This window comes from Centrocercus urophasianus, unplaced genomic scaffold (genome assembly GCF_019232065.1).
Source record: "Centrocercus urophasianus isolate 14NV4802_14NV808 unplaced genomic scaffold, USGS_Curo_1.0 seq_18, whole genome shotgun sequence".
In the NCBI taxonomy this organism is placed as follows: Eukaryota; Metazoa; Chordata; class Aves; order Galliformes; family Phasianidae; genus Centrocercus; species Centrocercus urophasianus.
Window position 1 is genome coordinate 6,493,481 of NW_024884733.1, and position 17,716 is coordinate 6,511,196.

At 44.2% G+C, this 17,716-nt stretch overlaps 1 protein-coding gene across 1 annotated transcript in view; it reads left to right on the plus strand.

The window, feature by feature from the left end:
* Window positions 1–1,641: 1,641 nt before the first annotated feature.
* The window catches only part of TEDC1 (tubulin epsilon and delta complex 1), a 64,386-nt gene continuing 48,311 nt past the window's right edge, over window positions 1,642–17,716 (plus strand). The window contains exons 1-3 of the mRNA XM_042819430.1: window positions 1,642–1,758; window positions 1,919–1,997; window positions 7,833–8,035. Coding sequence (XP_042675364.1) covers window positions 1,642–1,758; window positions 1,919–1,997; window positions 7,833–8,035 — 399 coding nt within the window. The remainder of the gene's footprint in view (window positions 1,759–1,918; window positions 1,998–7,832; window positions 8,036–17,716) is intronic.

Genomic DNA, 17,716 nt, shown 5'->3' on the forward strand with positions numbered 1-17,716 from the left:
ACAAAGAAAACAAACAACATCACCCGTTTCTCTGGCAGTGCATGTGGGCGAGCCCGAAAGTGTGGGCTAGGGAAGCAGAAGAGGTTTTAGCAAAGGATAGGAAACAGGATGGGCTCAGAAACTGAACTGCTGCGGTTTCACTCTATGCTTTGTGGTTTCCTGCACAGAAGAAAAAAGGAGAGGGGGACTGAAAGAGAGTGAGGGGCCCTCGGTGCGGCTAGTCCCCAAGGGGTAGCTGTGCTGTGAGGGATGTTGTGTTCTGCTGCAGAGCCCAAGCAGGAGACTGCAAGGACCAGCTTGGGACACCTGACCTGGCCCTGAATGCTCTCACCTGCTGTAGGCTGATGTCAGCATTAGAGCAGGTGTGTCCCTGTGCCCACAGACAGCCAGGAGACAGCATGAGCTGGGAGCCTGCAAACAGCACGCTGCCATCTGAGTCCCCCTCCAGAGGCTGTGCCCTGCAGCTGGCCTCAGGCACTGGTGTGGCATTTCACCTTCTCTCCTTTTATTTTCAAGCAAATTGAGAGTTTAAAGGGAGAAGAGAGCAAGAGCTTCCCACCAAACCTCTGTGCCTGTCTTTGGTGGGCCCTGCTTTAAGGGATCAATGCACAGAGTGCATTCCCCATTGTGCAGAGGAACATTTTGCTGTCGAAGTTAAAAGGGTGAAGCTCCTGAGAACTGCAAGCCTGCAGATGTTTTTATTTTAATGTCTCATAATCCTTCCTGATTGGTTTATTATACTGGAAGTGCAGACCCTGCATCAGAGGGCCTGAGACACCAACGCCTGTGTTAAGCATCTGAAGCATCCGTCTGCTGGGAGCTGACCTCGGATTTTGGCACCACAGGACATTGTGCTGCGTTTGGGAAAATCCATCTTACTGCAGCTATTATTACAGTTCCCGTTGGGGACCTGCCGACCTGTGACTGCCGTGTGATGTGAAGCACGCTAAAAAACACGTGTGTGCAGTGCTGTGGCAGCCGGGGAAGAGGCCGCTGCCTCTGGGCTGTTTGCTGAGCTGCTGAGGGAGGGAGGAGAGCGGCTGCAAGGGAACCACGGCTGGATGCACGGCCTGAGGGCCAGGCAGGAGATGAGGGGAAAAACAGTGAAAAAAAAAAAGGAAAAGGAGCTGGGTGTTTTCTCAGGATTAGGGCTCGCACCCCTTGGCACCGAGGAAGCCACCACGGCCTTTATCGTGCGCAATCGGTGTGAGGCAATGGGACGCGGCACGTTGCCATGGCACAGCAACAGCAAACACGGCCTCAGCCCCACTGAGTCACCGGGTGGCAACGGCCCCTGCTAACCGCATGGGGACAAAGCTGCGGCACTGGGAGGAAGGGGGAAGGAAGCGGCCTGCTGGAGGACGGCCATCTCTGCCTTCTCCCTGCAGGCCTGGACTTGGGGCTTTGCCCCTCGTTTGGCGCGCAGTGCTGCGGGTGAAGCACAGCGAAGCACAGCACGGCTTCTCCGGCCTGCGCGGCGCCGTGCAATCGCTTTGGGTGCGGCCAAGAGGTCAGGACCAAGCGGCTCTCCGCCCGCCCTGTAGGGGTCGCTGCAGCGCCCGCTCGCGCAGGGCGGAAGGGGCGGTGCTGCGCATGCGCAGCGCTAGGGGCGGGAAGCGGCGGGCGCTGCGCTGCGATACGATGCAACGGTGCCGTGCGCTGCCCGGCGTTGTCGGAGCGCTGTGCCGGGCTCTGCCGCCCTGCGCCCGGCTCGCTCCCGACGTCCTGCGCCGCGCTAGGTTCGACCGGCCGCAGGCGGTGAGCCCGGGGCGCGACCCTCCCTCCCTTCCTCCCTTCGCAGCCCGTGTGGCGCTGCGCTTTACGAGGGCTGGCCGAATTCTAGCGGCGTCTCTGAGTGGGGCTGAGCTGTGCCGCACGTGGCCGTGTGCCAGCAGCCGTTCCTCGTGTTCTTTTGCAGACGCTGGATTTCTGGAGGCTGCTGTATGTTCTCTTGAAACAAATCCACGGAGGCAAGTGGACCGAGTCGGATGCCATAGGTAACAGCAGCCTGGCAGATCACCGTTTCCATCTGTGCACTGGGGCCGATTTTGTGACACTTTTCTTCCCGGCTGGTTGTTAGCACGCCATGTGTAACTGCTGCTTTACACCACTGCCTTACTGTTGTATCATGGCTGTGCTCTGGTTTGCCTCCATTATCCAGGAAATGGGGTGTTTTTGCATCTCACAGGGTCTCCTGTTTCCCTTGGACATTTCCCTGCATCTAGAACTGCAGTGGTCATATGCCATATTCTCACTGTGACAAAGCACTGCTGGTTTCTTAAATAACACCATTCCTGCCTTCAGAATACCTGCCTTCAGGCTTCTGTCTGTTCGAAGATACCTCTCCAGAGCCCTTTTGCTGTGGGAGGCATCTTCGAGGACGGGTTCATCTGTGATGGACATGCTTTCCCAAACACACCGATACTACTTAGAATCAGCCCTCAAAAGCTAAAAAAAAAAAAAAAAAACAAAACAACAGTGCAAATCTTAATCCTAAACTGGAACTCTGGTGGCTCTAGGGATAGTGAAAAAAAAGCTAAGCATTGTGGCTGATTTCTCATGAGGAATGTGAAGCCAAGTCAGTGCAGTTCAGCTGTTAGCTCAGCAGGAAATCAGCATGGTTCTGTTACTCACAGGACTGCTGTTTTTCGTTTGTCTGGTATGCCTTTTCTGCTCATCTGCAGTCTGCTGCGTGTGACTGTGTGGTAAGTCAATTTACTGGCTGTCCACCACAGTTTTGTGAGGCTGCAATCTCCTGGCTGCTCCAGTGCTAATTGCTAGTAGTGTTTGGAGGCAGGATTTCCATATGCACATGGCAGGTTGCTGACTTTAAAGAGAGCAAACCCTATCAGTGCTGGTTGAGTGTCAGGGAAGAGTGCGTGGTTCTGCACAGAACTGCTGAACTGTTTTGGAAGAAACTTGTTTAGTCGCAACTCGCTGATTAAGCCTGAAATTCAGGTTGTGTAGCTGTACTGCTGTTCAAAATATGCTAACTGCCTTTGCTTGGCTGAGAGAATGAGTTGCCTGGTGTAGATAGGAACAATATTTTACTTCTTTTTTCTCTGTCCTTGCTCCAGAGCAATTGTGGTTTTTCACAATTTATTGCATGGAAATGAAATGGAAGACTTGAGCTCAAGGACTAAATAACTTTCTCAGGAACATGTAGGAAAGTGAGAAACTGAGACCGATTCCTCCAATTCAAGCATAGCATTTGGTTTGGGCTTCCCTTTCTTTGCTGGTTTTGTGCAACCTATTAATTATCTTGTCTAAAAGCTAGGAGGGGACGCTTGCTGTATCTCAGAGGAAGGCTGCGAAGCATCATTCTCTGTGAGTGTTGCTGTGTTTGTAGGCATAGGAACAGCTTTCTGGGAAAGAAAAGCAATACTTGTGGACTTGTGCTTTTTATTTTTTTGTAAGCTAAAAGTTCTTCCAATGGAAAAGCTCTGAACGAAACGAGGATAGAATGCTCTTCTTGATTTTACAGGACAGAGTTTTGTATAAATGTTGTTCCTTTAATTTGGGAAATCCTTTCGTTCAAGTTGCTTTCCAAGCTGCGCTCCCAGCGCATGTTTCTGTTTCAATTAATGGTTTTTATTAGGTTTGGAGCTCATTATGTAAGTGAATTTTAGGGAAGATTAACATTTGCTTTGAACAGAATAGCTGCTGGGCATTCTCTTTTTGTGGCTGTAATGTGATGCTGTTTAGAAAAACATTCTGCATTGTGTTTTTAAATGGTTGACGGATTTTAGTATCCCTGTGGCAGAAAATGAAATATTTGAAAAATATTTTGCATGCAAGAAAATCCACGCAGATGGATGTTTTAAAATGTGGGAGCTCTTGTGTTCTTTCAAAAGCAATGCAGAAACACCGCATCTTTCAGTTGGTGGTTATTAAATTCTGCAAATTTTGCTTTCTCCTTCTGGAAGAGTCTTTTCTAGTAAGAAGCATGCATTTAGAAGCAGTTGACACACCACAGCCTCTTAAACATGTCAGGTTTCCCCTCAGAGGAGTACAAGTGGAATTCAGCTGTGCAGTGGCACTGTAACCTCACTGATGAAGTCAGTCAGGGTTCGTGGCTTCGTGCAGTTCTTTTTTCACAGAGGTTGGGAAGTGGCGGACTTGGCTAACAGCCACACCAGGCAGTGGTGCAGTGTGCGTTTTGATAGTTGGAAGAGATGGTTCTTTTGCAGAGCTGCAACTCATTTTTTCTAGTATGAGGAAGAGGTCTGGGGCTGCAGTGTAGCTCTTTGTTTGACAAATGAAGCAGAAAATGATGTTCTGCAGCAGCAGTTGTTTCCCACAGTGCCACCACCTCTGCAGGTGTTTCTTGCCTGAATGTGTGCAGTAATGTATCTCTGTCTGCTCTTGTATTTGATTTAGTCCCTTTCCGCCTCAGTCTGTGGGACTAATGCCTAACCCTTATTTGAGTACCTTCTTGTAATTCACCGAAAATAGCCTGTGGGATTTGTAAAGTGGAAGAGCACAGCTTGAGCACAGTTTTAAGAGAACTGAACCCTGAGGCTCATCCACAGTTTGGCTGTACGTGCTGAACTTGCTTTTATAAATAATGTGCATGCGGAAAGGAATTAATTGGAAAGACTGTGTGGGTCTTTCTATATAGATTACCTAATCCTAATAAAATGCCAGAAGAAAATGTTGGCAAAGAGGGGATATTTGAGTGACTGGCGTTATCTGCTATCTGCGTGGTATTTTTGCCTTCTCTCTTGGCTGCACATTTTGGAAGAATCCATCTTGTTGTGTGGTACTTATATAGTTTTGTGTGCCATTAATCTGAGGATCATATCCTTACAAGGCAGAGCATTGCAGAGATGAGGAAAACTAAGTGGCTTCTGTAAGGTCCTTCAGCCTTCCTGGAAGGGCTGTGTGAGCCCCTGCCCCTGATCCACACCTTGGCTGCATGCCCACAGCTGCTGCCTGATGCCCACACCAGGTACCTCCTTGTTAGGAGGGCAGTGTGTTGCAGAGAGACAGCTGAAATGGGGAGGTGAAGGGTCAGAGCAACTCCCACAGTCAGGTGGTGAATTGCTTTGGTGCATCTGGTCCTGAATGAGGAGGGAAATGACAAAAAAAAGGGGGAAAAAATGAACAAACAATACCCCCTAGCTTGCTTTTTATTCCTTCTCTTTGTTAGGTGATTTCTTGGGGAGCTCCTTGAACTGCAGATGGCAGCACATCATGCTTCTTTGCTTCAAGAGGGAAGGAGAATAAGTACTGATGATCCTCCTTCCCCATGGAGTACTTCTACCTTTACCTGTTATGGCAGTTTGCTTCTTGGCAATGACAGATGTGCAAAGAAAAGGAAAGGGAAGCTAGAAAACCTGGCTAATATGAGAATGTTCAAGGGTGATCAAAACAAAATTTCTAAGAACTGAGTGCTCCCTGTGATATATCCATGGCCAGGTTTTTAAGCATCTGCAGAAATAGTATACAGAGTCATGTTGGTGTCTGGGTTTGTCTGTGGTGCAGAAGCAAGCTAGGTTTAAAACCAGCAGTCTGAACTGTGGTCAGTGTTTCTGTCAGGAATTCATTTATAGCTTTCATGTGGTCGGTCATATATTCCTGCTCCTAGATGTACAGTGACGTGCATGGCATTTCCAGCTCTGCATTTGCACCGAGGAGCACTCTGGAAATAGGCATCTCCTTAGGGATCCACACTGCCTGGTCTTTTAAAGCTGTTCAAACAGAACACAAAGGGCTTGGTGGCTCTTAGTGCCTATCAGTTTCTCCCAGCCTCAGCACAGCTGTAGCAGCGCACTGCTCCTATATTGTTACTGGCACAGGACACTTTGGGTTATAGCTCCTCACTCTGTCTTGGCTTTGTACTATTTCATCAGGTAAGAGCCCCTTAATGTTTCTCAAATCAAGTTAAATCAACCACTTTTCACTGTGGGATTCCCTCATAATTAACAAATTCCTTTTGAGAGCAATGCTTTTTTCCCCTTTGTTTTTGTTTTGAAGTTGGTCATGCTGTGCTTTTTGAGCTTCAGCAGTCAGTGCCAGACAAAGACAGATTACAGTGTGTGTGACTGTTGAGGGATGGTTCCAGCACAAGTGCCCAAGGAGCAGGAAAAGCAGTGTGTAATGTGATGAATGAGTATGCTAATTAAGGACAGCAGTGACAATCCCTGATTGTGTGAGGGCTGTATCTTTTGTTGGGATGTGTGCATGTACCTTTTTCTTTTTTTTTTTTTTTTTTTGAAGCTTTACAGAATAGGTGAAGAGCTTTCTTCCTACTTTTGGAAGGATGCCTCAACTGTATCAAACTGAAGGTTCCTCTGGCTCCAGCCAATAGTGACAGCTGTTGAAAATGGATGACCAGGATTATGGACAAAACCAGGGACACTTCCAGGAGGTTATTCTTTCAGCTGCTAGAAATTTTATTTGCCCACATTATCATTTCTTAAAATGCTGTTCTGTACTTGTGGTCTTGTTCTTTCTCTTAGTTTTTCTCAAGTCTTCCGTAGCCCTTCTGGGACTGAAGAAATGGAGGACCACTGTGAGTTTGAGCAGTGGGGTCATGGTGGATGGAGTCAGCAGTATTATGTCCCTCACTGTATTCTGTCAGATTTTCTTTCTAGATTGCTTGCATTCAGTTTCCTTTTGTATGCTCAGGGAGGTGAGTAATATTGTCAGAAAAATTGTATAAGCCAAGATAGTGTGTAGTGGTCAGCCCTGAGCATGCTACCATGTCAGTAGTTTGTTCTTTTCCCTTGTGTGCCTCACATCTGCTACTCTAATGCTTGGACTCACTAAGTTCTGCAGTTTTTCATAATCTGCTTTCTGTCATTATCACATTGCCTCTGTGTCATTTTGAGTTAGTTGAACAGCAGAGGTTTAGCTCATAGCCCTCTTGTGAAACCTCTCTGTGTTCCTGTCCTCTGATTCTTAACTGCTAGTCACTTGTTGCTGATGCAAGCCCATCTACTGGCTTTTTCTTCTGCTAGTTGAATGCCTTTGGGAAAGCTAAATCTGCATCAGCTGAAAGTTTCTTAACTACTCACTGGTTGTTGCCTTCGTAGAACTCTGGTAGTGTATTCAGCAGGACATCTTCATGCAGCTACTGTTGCTTCTTCCCCAGCATATATTGGTTATCATCGTGGCCCTTAATTGTGTTCTTTATTACAGTTTTGACTACTCAGTACAGAGCTGAGGCTTGCTGGTCAGAACCTGTTTTGATAATAATTTTATCTTCCTTTCCTCAGTATTTCACAGTTCTGTAGTGCCTGTCTTGTAGCTGTCAGGAAAAATTTGCTGGTGTGAAGGAATATGAATTGGAGCATTTCTGAGAGTTAAATAGTCCATGCTGCACACATTGCTGCTCACCAGGTTGCATTATTATCTCTGCCTGCCCACTGCTGCTTAGAGATTTGAGACTCCTATCTCCAAATTCCTGTTTCATTCAGGAGTCAAGTGACTCAGAGTATTTACTAATTCATAGCACGCTTGGTGGCTCATAAAAAATGGATGGGTGAGTTGGAGTCTTGGTGTAGTGGGGATGGCTATTTATCTGTTTTGCTTTTGTTAATCTCCAAGAGGACACTACTGGCCTACTACAGTCTCAACTTTGAATTTCCTCTTTTCCTTTCGCAGTAGTTCCCGTAGGTCCAAACAGGGAAGCATAAAGAAGTTTTTCCCGTTACCTTCTTCCTTTTTAATTTGCTGATTAAAGTGCTCCAGTCTCTGCTGCCCTCTATTAGCCTTAGGCTTGATTAAAAATCTTGCTCTCAGAGACAGCAGCAGTTTCTGGAACCAAACGGGTGAACGCGCTGAGTAGCACAGTGTGTTATTCTCAGTTGTTTTCTTCTTTTCAGATACCCAAATTAGGTTTGTCAAATCGGCGTTGTGGTACCACGGCTATGGCAGGCCAGAACTTTATCAGCTCCCCTCGGATGGCTCAGCAGGAAGTCGAGAGCTGCTGCTGGCATTTTCCTGGCTGCTGCACAGGGTGAACCTCTTGGAACGGCTTTTGGCTCGGAACAGAGTGAAAACAGGGGATGAAACCTCTGTGTGCACGGTGAGCATGCTCGTGTCCTTCCGCCTCATCCATCCGTGCTATCACTAGTGTACTGCACACTGTGGGGTATCTTGGGAACTTGACAAGTAAATACCCTGGCTTAAAAGAAGTAAAAATATTGGAGCCTGTTTACTTTCCCTTCCCTAAACTTTGTGCAGGTGATTTGAGTTCCCTCTTTTTCTCAAACTCTGTTCCCTACATGAGTGCTGTGATTTTGGTTTCTTGCAGTATAGATGAGATCAGTGTGGAGGAATGGAGGTAAGTGAATGTTGTTGGTCTCTGTTGCCAGACAGTAGGCAAACAGGTTATTTCTGAAGTCTGGGGCTGTTGGCATTGGGTGGAACAAGTAATCCTAAGGCAAACAATATTAAAAAGCATCAAGATCTCAAATGGCAGCTGCTATTGTTGGGGTAACTAATGGCCTTTTAGCTTCCTTAAGAGGTTGATGAGGTATGCTTGTGTTTCCATAAATAAAAAGATATTAGCACATAGAAAGCCTACTCTGAAGTAGGCTCAGGATAACTGTGTCTCTGCTTTGGCTACAATGTACATGATCAGGGAGGAGAAAAAAAAAAAAAAAAAAAGGCAAAAAAACCCAAGCCCACAGCCTCATAGAAGTAGTATTATCAAATTTTATAATTTTACACCTGTTCCTTGTGTTTAAGAGCATGTATTACTATATAGACATTTGCTTTGGTATATAAACTGAGGAGCCGAGAGGTAAATGTGGTGCGTTTTTCCATGTTTTTACTGTCTCTGCTCTTGACATAGTTGAACACAGACTGAGTTTATGCTGATCCCCTCAGTGTGTTAACATGGTTGAGGTCCCTCTAGAAGGATGTAAATTTGTTCTAAGTCATCTTCATCTATTTGATGTTAATTGCTGGTAAGTCTGGTTCTGAATGATAAGCTCACAGAACTGTCTCATTCCTTGGCAAAGGACAGTGTAGGTGATGAGTCCCACCTGCTTGTGTCTGGTAATGTTTAAGACCTTGTGTTCTACATGCTCATGTAGATGTGCTCCCCTAGGCTGTGGACTGCATCTTTTCAGTGTTAGTCAGGGGCAGTTCAGTTACAGCTGTTAGTGGGGCTGGCCAGCCTGCCAGGAACAGAACCTCTGCTCCCGAGTGGAGGAGTTACCACCTGAATTCCATCCAGCACTTGCTCCTGTTGAGAACCTGCAGATCTATCTGTTTGCTTTCTTTCTACCCAAAGTCCTACTTCACAAGGGAATTTAGAAGGTGAGAATCAAGCTGGAGCCCAAGCCTTGTGACCCAATCTACATCAGGAAATCTACTAGTAAGGCAACAGTCTTTGTGTTTCCCTGCTGTGGCGATAAACTTGTGACTAATGGCAGAGACTTGATACTGTAGGTGCAGTATCCGCAAAAGGAATTCAATGGAGAGCAATTAAAAGGGAAGAGTTGCCTTTATATCATCATTGTGAGAAGACAGACTGCACTTGTACACTGCCATTGGTTGCTTCACAAAAAAGGGAGCAGTGGTGCACTCTGGTGATCAAAAGGGCACCTCCAGACCATACGAGAAAGGCACTCGTGGTGAATGTTTTACTTTGTGCATCTTGGTTCTGTTTTGGTTGTGTGGTGGTAGATTTTTTTTTTTTTTTTTAGCACATGATTTCTATCACAAAAGAGTGATGACTGTAGTGTAGTAGCAGCGTGAATTCAGGAGGTAGGAAAATGCCGTATTATTTTCTCTGAAGGACTTATTTTTGCCTTTTCCAACATGAGATGAAAGAACTGTGGTGACACAACGTTATCTTGTATGTCCACACAGAGATACATGAGCCATTTTGTTTACTGTTGTGCCTTTCATGTCAATTCTAATCTGCTCACCTGTGTTTCTCAAAAAGAATGTAATATGTGTTTCATATACATAACTGTCCTAAACCAGTGTTTGCAAAGGCTCACAAACCCAACGAGGTTCTTAATAAGCCAGATAAAAAGTTATATATATATATATATATATATATATATTTGTATTTATATATGGGAGTTGGAATTAGTGTATGTATGTAAAGATTGCACACTTTAATGACAACATTTCTTGTTTGGTGTTCATCTAGTAAGTTTTCGTCTTGAAACTTATGAGTAATAAAACAAATAAATGCAGTTGGTCTTAAGGAAGAAATGTTAGATTGTAATTGTGGTCCTCTTTGTGGTTCTGTACCACAAAGAAGTAGAAGAATTTCCAGGGAGAGATCTTATCATGGAGCTGATCAGCGAGGTGTTACAAAACCAATACATCTGATCAGTAAGACCCAAGCAAGTTAGGACTTAAAAGTGCACAGTTAAGGAAATAAGAATGGGTGTGAAGGAAATGGTAGGTGGTTCAACTCCTTGTACACCACTCACTGGACCCTGTTGTTTGCATAAAAGTGTGATAATTATTGTAGTGTTATTTTATGGAGTATCTTCATGAGTATTTTCTCATCAATCAGAATGATGTTTTAGTTCCTAAAATTATAGTGAACAAGAGGTGAGATTGAAAGTTTGTTACCAGGCGTCTTGTGGGTTAAAGTACAGCCTAAACAATTGAAGTGCTGGCACTTTGACTCTGTGCATGGTAAATAACAGGCTCTTTTCTGATACTTAAGCTGAAGTGTTGGAAGATACATAACAGATGGTACAGACATTTCTAAGCATGTCAGAGATGTAGTCTCTGCAGTTGTAATTCTCTCTTATTTGAATAAATGGAAGAAAAAGGCAGGGCTATTTGAGAAAACATACTTAGAGAAAGAAATGCTCTTTTATGATCTTTCTCTTTCTTCTTCATTTAAAGCAAGTGAAGTTCACAGCTGAGAAAGAGCCTGAAAAACGTTCCGTCACACAGAGCCTTTTTTAAACATACTATAAACAATTGGAAATATTTTCTTGAAAATGTTGCAAAACAACAATCCATGAAATACTGTTTGGTTCCGTGCACTGCTGAGATCTCTGCCAAAACCAGCAAAGCATGAAAGCCAGCGCTTACTAACAGAGCACATCTTTTGATCTATTAGAATAAATGTGAAGAAAGCCCCCCACCTCTGTGTCTTCATCTAAAAAAATGGAACCTGAAGAGCTGCAGCATAGCAGTGGCTCAAAGAGATGCGTGTGTGGTTTGCTGTTAAAATGCTGTTGGAGATCCACAAACGTGGACTGTTGTGTGAAGGGTCTGTTGTATGAAGAGGAGAGAATGCAGCTAATCCCTAAATTAAGTGTGCAGAGATGTTCTGACCATTCTTTCAGGCTGTATTTGAAACAAAGCCTACCAGCAATGAAATTGCTGATAGTGTGCCAAATACCCAACAAATCAAGGGCCAATTAAATTAATTCATTTCATTCCAGATTACCACTCTATGGCCTTTTCTTCTCCACTGTTCCTTAGCAACATGCTTTTTTTCTCTCCTGCAAATTGAACACTTCCATCTGAAGGATTTCAGCCAGTTATTTATAGAGGGACAAGGGTATGCTTGACACATGATGGACGTGGAGCTCCACTGCTGCAAGGAATTCAGAGCCTTAAGATCCTGAGCTAGGAAAAAGCATTCAACAAGCCTAATTTTACACACGCTTACATCTTCTGAGTCAAAGGTTAAGTGATATCTGAAAGTATTAGCTACATGGTGGTAAAAGTATGATGAAAGGCTTGGGGTAGGAGGAGGTAGTGCTTAATGTATGTAATGTAATTAAAAAATAAAAATGATCTTGGAGTAGTTGTTGGCAAGGACGGACATGTTGGCACCTTGGGTGATCGTATGGGCTGACTGCTTGGATGTGTTAGGAGAATCCTTCAGGGCACCTTGTCTTATGTGGCCTCCAGTGCATTTCCATTGCAAGGTTGGTGCTGCAGGCTGTTGTGGCAGGGACTGGGATGCTTGCTGTGGACTGCAGCAACCTGCAGTCCTGGGGGAGCTGCTGCCCTCTGCAGCCTTCCGTCCATGCCTCTCCTCCAAGTTATGAATCTTAGAGAAGGGGTGGAGGAAACAGTGAGGAGAGCTGCCTGAAGCCCTCATTGCTGTACAGGAGAGGCAGGAAGAGCAGGTAGTGTATGCTGGGCTCTGGCCTGTGGCTGCTGTGGTTGAAGTTCATTCTGTGAATTGATAGTCCTGCTTTGTCAGCATGTTGGTGACAGCAGAGGCGATCAGTGGAAGCTCAAATCTTGCACTAATCAACTCTAGAAAAAGTAAAACAATTAGAGGAAATCACTAATTGTGTCGGTCCTGTAAAGACTGGAGTACAGCCTGAATTGGAGGCTCACATTGATTTACGGTGCGTCTGTTTTGGAATTCTAGCCTATTGTTTTTGCTTTAAAGCACTGGATGATTAGTTGTTAGACGTTGTCTTGAAAGGCTTTTTACACTCTCTGTGGGTTTCTGTCTCAAATAAGTACCGCAGAGATGTTGAATTTAGCATCTTTTGTTGCTTTGGGTGACTTGAGGAATAATCTTGAGTGCTGTTCATTGATTCCACATGGAAATCTTAGAGTACAAGGGAAAGTTTAAAAACAAAAAACAACCACATCTGAGTGATTCTTCCTTTTGCTTTCTTTCCTATAAAGTTGGTGGATTTTCTGGTCTATCCCAAGGTGTTTATGAGATCTCACAACCAAACCCAGTGTTCCTCCAGCAGCCACCATGTCTCCTTAATTGAGACTCTTGAGTTCTGGAGGTATGGGTTCCTCCATGAAATCAGGGTTCCTGTGTCCTTTGGAGCAACTCTGCTAGTTACACTGAGTCTCTGTCACTTAACTGTTCATGCTTGTAGCCTGCTGACATGTCACTGACAAAAGCTAGTACAACTGTGTGATCTTCACCTAAGAAGGAACACGAGGAGGAGGATCTTGAGAGAAACTTGATGGGAGCATTGGCTGGCCACAGTTAATAGCAAAATAATTATAATAATAATAATAAAATATAGTGTTTATGAACCTTAAAACAGGGTATGGAACCTTAAGAATGTGAGTTCTGTTGCTCTTTTTTTTTTTTTCATTGAACCTGTAGACTTGGAGAATTCTCATGTTGTCTTTCCATTTATTTAAGAAGCAGATTATTGTTTGATATAAACTTGCTTTTTTAGCATATCAAGGCTTTTTCCAAATTTGCACAGTGGCTTGTATGGATAATAGCAATGCTCTGTGAGCAAGAATTCCTTCTGTTCCTGGGAAAAATACTGCCTGTACTGGTATTGTTTCAGCAGCTGAAATTAATTTATGTGCCTAGTAATTTAATTATGTGTGAAGGCTGTTGAGTTTTTAGATAGGGGCAGTGATGTTACTTCCCTCATTATCACCAAGATACGGTGTATAAATACTTGTTCTTGGTTCTGCTAATTCCTTCTGTCTGCTTCTTGCCCTCTATGTGGAATTGGACTCCCCTCCCCTTTTGTGAATGCATAGTAATTAACAAACAGAGCTATTATGGCTATTGTAGCTGGAATTTGTGTATGTCTTTCTAGCTTGCCAAAGTGAACTTAGTTTCATTACTTGTAGTGTTTATTGAGAGAATGAAACTAAACATGTGTTCTGACTCTTGGGTTTGCAATTTGATTCCCCTTTTGTTTGTCACAGTCTAACTTGGCTCACTGGCTATTTCCATTATAGCTTGAGCCTTCTGCCTGGTTGCTCATCTTGCTGTTGAAATGCCTTTCTCTTACAGAAATCTCATCCAGCATGGCTGTTCTTAAACCATATTGCTGTATCAAAGTGTGAAAGCAGTAGCCAAGCCTGATGCTACTCCCCAGCAGAAAAGCAGGAGGACACCTTTAGCACTAGTGTCAGTAAATATCAGTTTTCTGCTTTTTTCCCTTCTTAATGTATTACAATGTCATGGAGAGTAGGGAATTTTATTAACCTATTGGTTCTTACTTGGAATCGTAATTACTTTCCAGATCTGTGCAGCCTGTATCAGCCTGTCAGCTTTCATTTTTTGATTTGCCTCCCCTATTCCCTGTGCTTAACACTTCTGCTTTATTCGACCTCTTGTCTTACTCAGAACTCTTACCATTTATCTGTTTTGCTACTACCACTGCCATATTACAGTAGCTGCTAATGAACACTCTTTTTAAGAGCCTGAAACCTAAATAGAGGGCACAGGATCCCTAATGGTTCTCCTGCAGAATTTCTCTCCTCTAATTTTTGCCAGAAAGCACTGGAAGACTTTTAGTTAATATTTATTATTGCTTGACACAGCGAATACACTCTTACGATTTTCTCAGACACTGTGTCAAGTTAAAACACTCTAAAAGCAATGTCTGAAATGATCAAAAAGACTTGTAATTTAGGCTTTTCGCAGTCATCATTTATTGAACTTGTTGTTTCTTTGGGTAATGTCTGGATTTCAAATAAATACAAAATTACTTGTACCTGTGATGTTATGGCTGGTTTTGGATGGGGCTCTACCCTCAGTCACTGGAGTCATTTGAGGTTTCACAATTGGAGCTTCCAATACTGAGTGAATACTGAGTGCAAATATGAAGGCATAGTGGTGCAGATGCACCAAGTGATGAAACCGAGTGATGTTAAAATGTTTCAGTGTCTCTCCTGCCCTCCGTTGGCAAGGAGTTGGCAGTGCCTTTTGATTTAAGTGGGAAAATCCTTCACCCCTGGTGTCCCACTTCTTAAGTGAAAAGGGTTCACTCTCATTGCAGGATCTTTGGAAAGAAATCACTTATTCCTCAGGAGATCCACATGGACGTACAAAGGAGAGCATGGCAGGCCTTCTTGCCTATGGCAGAGCTCTGCCTTACCTCTGGTCCAAGGCAGCTACTGTTTCTTCTTCTCTTGGCCCCTTTCCTCCAGACTCCCTGCTGATGGATCACACTGCATCTCTTTGTCTCACTGGATACCCCCTGTCAAGCTGCTTTCCCACAGTGGAGCTAAAGGGATGTGAGCAAACAGGACTGCAGTTGCAGGCAGAGGAAGTGTAGTGCAAGACATTATCTGTACTGCAATTTGTTCAGCCCAGCAAAACGTGGCATTCTCCAAGTGAAGGTCTGCCTTGTCACGTGTTTGTGTGTTTGACTTCTTTCATCTGGATGCATAATGCAGTCATTTTGGGACTTGAAGTGTTACTTATAGAGTGACACCCTTGACCTTGTAGCTCCAAAGATGGGCAGTGCTGCTGTGCTGTGTTAAAGGCGTAGTGCTTTTTCCCTCATGCAGAGCTTCTGAGTGAGGCCTTCTGAACAAGGAGGGCTGGAATGTGTGACTCGCTCTGGTGCCTCAGGCTTGTGGCTACTGCCAGGCAGGCTTGTTTGAACAAGGCAGCAAGAAGTAGGAGCTGTGCTCACATTTTGACTTCCCTCAGCATCTTCTTTTTCACTCTTTGCCAATGAGATGCCAGCAGAGCTCTTGGGAGTGCCACAGAGAGGAGCAATTTTTGTAAGAGACATTGAAATTTAAAAGCTGAAATGTCTTGCAGAAACACAGCATTTTACTTCTTTTTTTTTTTTAATCTTGCTTCCAAATATGCTATGAACATCACTTCTACTTTATGAGCACTTTCTTTTTAAATGGAAAACATGCTCTTCTGTGCTAATATCTGGATATTTAGTTGGCATGTTGGTTTCTTACAGCACCAATCTTTCCATGCACAGAGCAGTCTGGATCCTTCTGTGTCTAGGAGGAGAGTTAATTAGCATTGTTGATGGAGCTCTTAATGAAAATAGTGTTGTCCCTTTCATATTCCTCTATTCAAATTGTTCCTTTTCACGTTTTCCCCTCCCACAGATAGATATATGACTGAATTAGGAAAGTGTGTCTGATAGTCTGGTATTTCTAGCTACAGTGCTTAAAAAAAAAAAAAAAAAAAAAAACCTACCTCTTTAAAGCTGTGTAATTACACTGGTTAACATATGTTATGTCACATACAAACCATTGTCTGAGTTATGAGCAGTTCAGAATGAGCTCTCAGTAGAAGCTTACAGGAGCGCTTTATTGCTATGATTTATATGACTGTTTTGCCTTTCGCAAGCCCTGCAGTGAGCAATCTAGAGGTGTTCCTTTGGGATATGAGGCTGTGTGTGTACTGTAGTTGAGATCTGAGAGTAAATAGTTTCTATCTAGGCACAGGTTACCTTTAGTGGAAATGAATACCAGGGGGAGCACACGTTAGAGGGTTTAGCTGACTGTTGCTTTCTGCTACACCACTCAAGGGTTGCTACCCACTGGGAATATGACTTGGTGCATGTATCCCTGTGCTAAGCGAGCTCCAACAAGGCTGTGTCTCTGTGGGAAGAGCAGTGAGCTGTTTCGTGGCTATCCAAATATGGAAGCAGAGATTTGGGCCTTGGGGGATTTGGAAGAAGTATGGGGAAAAGCTGCAGCAGGCTGGGGCTGAACCAGAGCCTGCCACCGCCCTTCCCTTACCAACAGATGGCAGCTCATAGTTGCAAAAGAGCATCTCCCAGGGAAGCAGCCCTGCTGGAGCCCTGCTTTCACAGCAGTGCAGGCAGTGTGGGCCTGTTCCTTGGGTGCACCAGGCAGAATGAGGCAGTGCATTCAGAGTGGTAACGACATTGGTGCGAGGGTATGTAAGCATTAAAGTATCTGCATGAATTGGGAAGATGTAGAAGTGTGAGCAAGTTGCATGATGTGGGGTTTTCCTTGTTGTATGTTGTAAGGTCTCCCTTGAAACTGTATGGAATTTCCTTTAAAATACTTTTTGGAGTTTAATTTATTTAAGGCATATCTGTAGAGCGCGGTCAGCCCCACAGTAGATCAGTAAATTCTCATATCTCAAATGGAGCTTGTAGTGCAAAAATGCTCCCTTCTCACCTTGCTGCTTGTGTTGTTCTTTGAACTACTTACATGGCAAAGTACTTGTCTAATTTATCTTCATCCACTGTGGGTAGAGTTGCTCCTTCATTTCTAGTAAGATGGGATTGCTGTGTATCTCAGACCAAAAAGAAAAGCTTTATTCCTGCCATAAGCTGAAACTTCTTAACCTTTAGTTTCCCTCTGATCAAATCATGTATAAGTTGTTTGCTCAGATACAAGGAATGTGAAATAACGTCAATATGTCCATGTGTCTTTTTCTCACCCTCCTTTCTCCCTCCTCTTGTTTGTTTCCTTCAAGTATTTTTATATATCTGGTGGCCTCTTTTAGTCCACTGTGCTTTATGACTCCGACTCGCTGGCACCGAGTGCCTTTGCCATGAGAACCGTTGGCTCTTTTTGTGTTTGCTGCCTTGTGTAACTACAAGTGCATTCACATGTTTTGGGAATGATCTGGCATTTTTTTTTTTTTTTCTTTCATAACAACTGGACATGAAATAGCCTGGGGAGGAATGCTCAGGGCAAAGCTTGTGGTGCTGGAGACTGAATTCTCATGACTGTATTTAGCTCTGACCAAACCTGAGGTGCATTTATGCTTCATTCTAGCTTCTGCTTAACAGCTGTGCTAATCCCAGGTGCTCTGCTGAGTCTGTGTTGTCCAGTTGGACAGGACTAGCTCTGGTGTCACCGGTTGGAAAAGATTCCAGCACTGCAGTGAGCTATGCATACATCCTAATGTGGCTTTTGTTCTGCAAGCCTGTGGTTCTGGAAGCAGAATCAAAGAGAAACATTAGCTAACTGTTCATAAGCAAAAAGCTTTTCTGATACGCGTGACTCTGAAGCTATCCCTTCCAGAGATGGTGTGGAGCAGCCCAAGTGAGAGGAGGCTGTTGGGAGGTCTGGG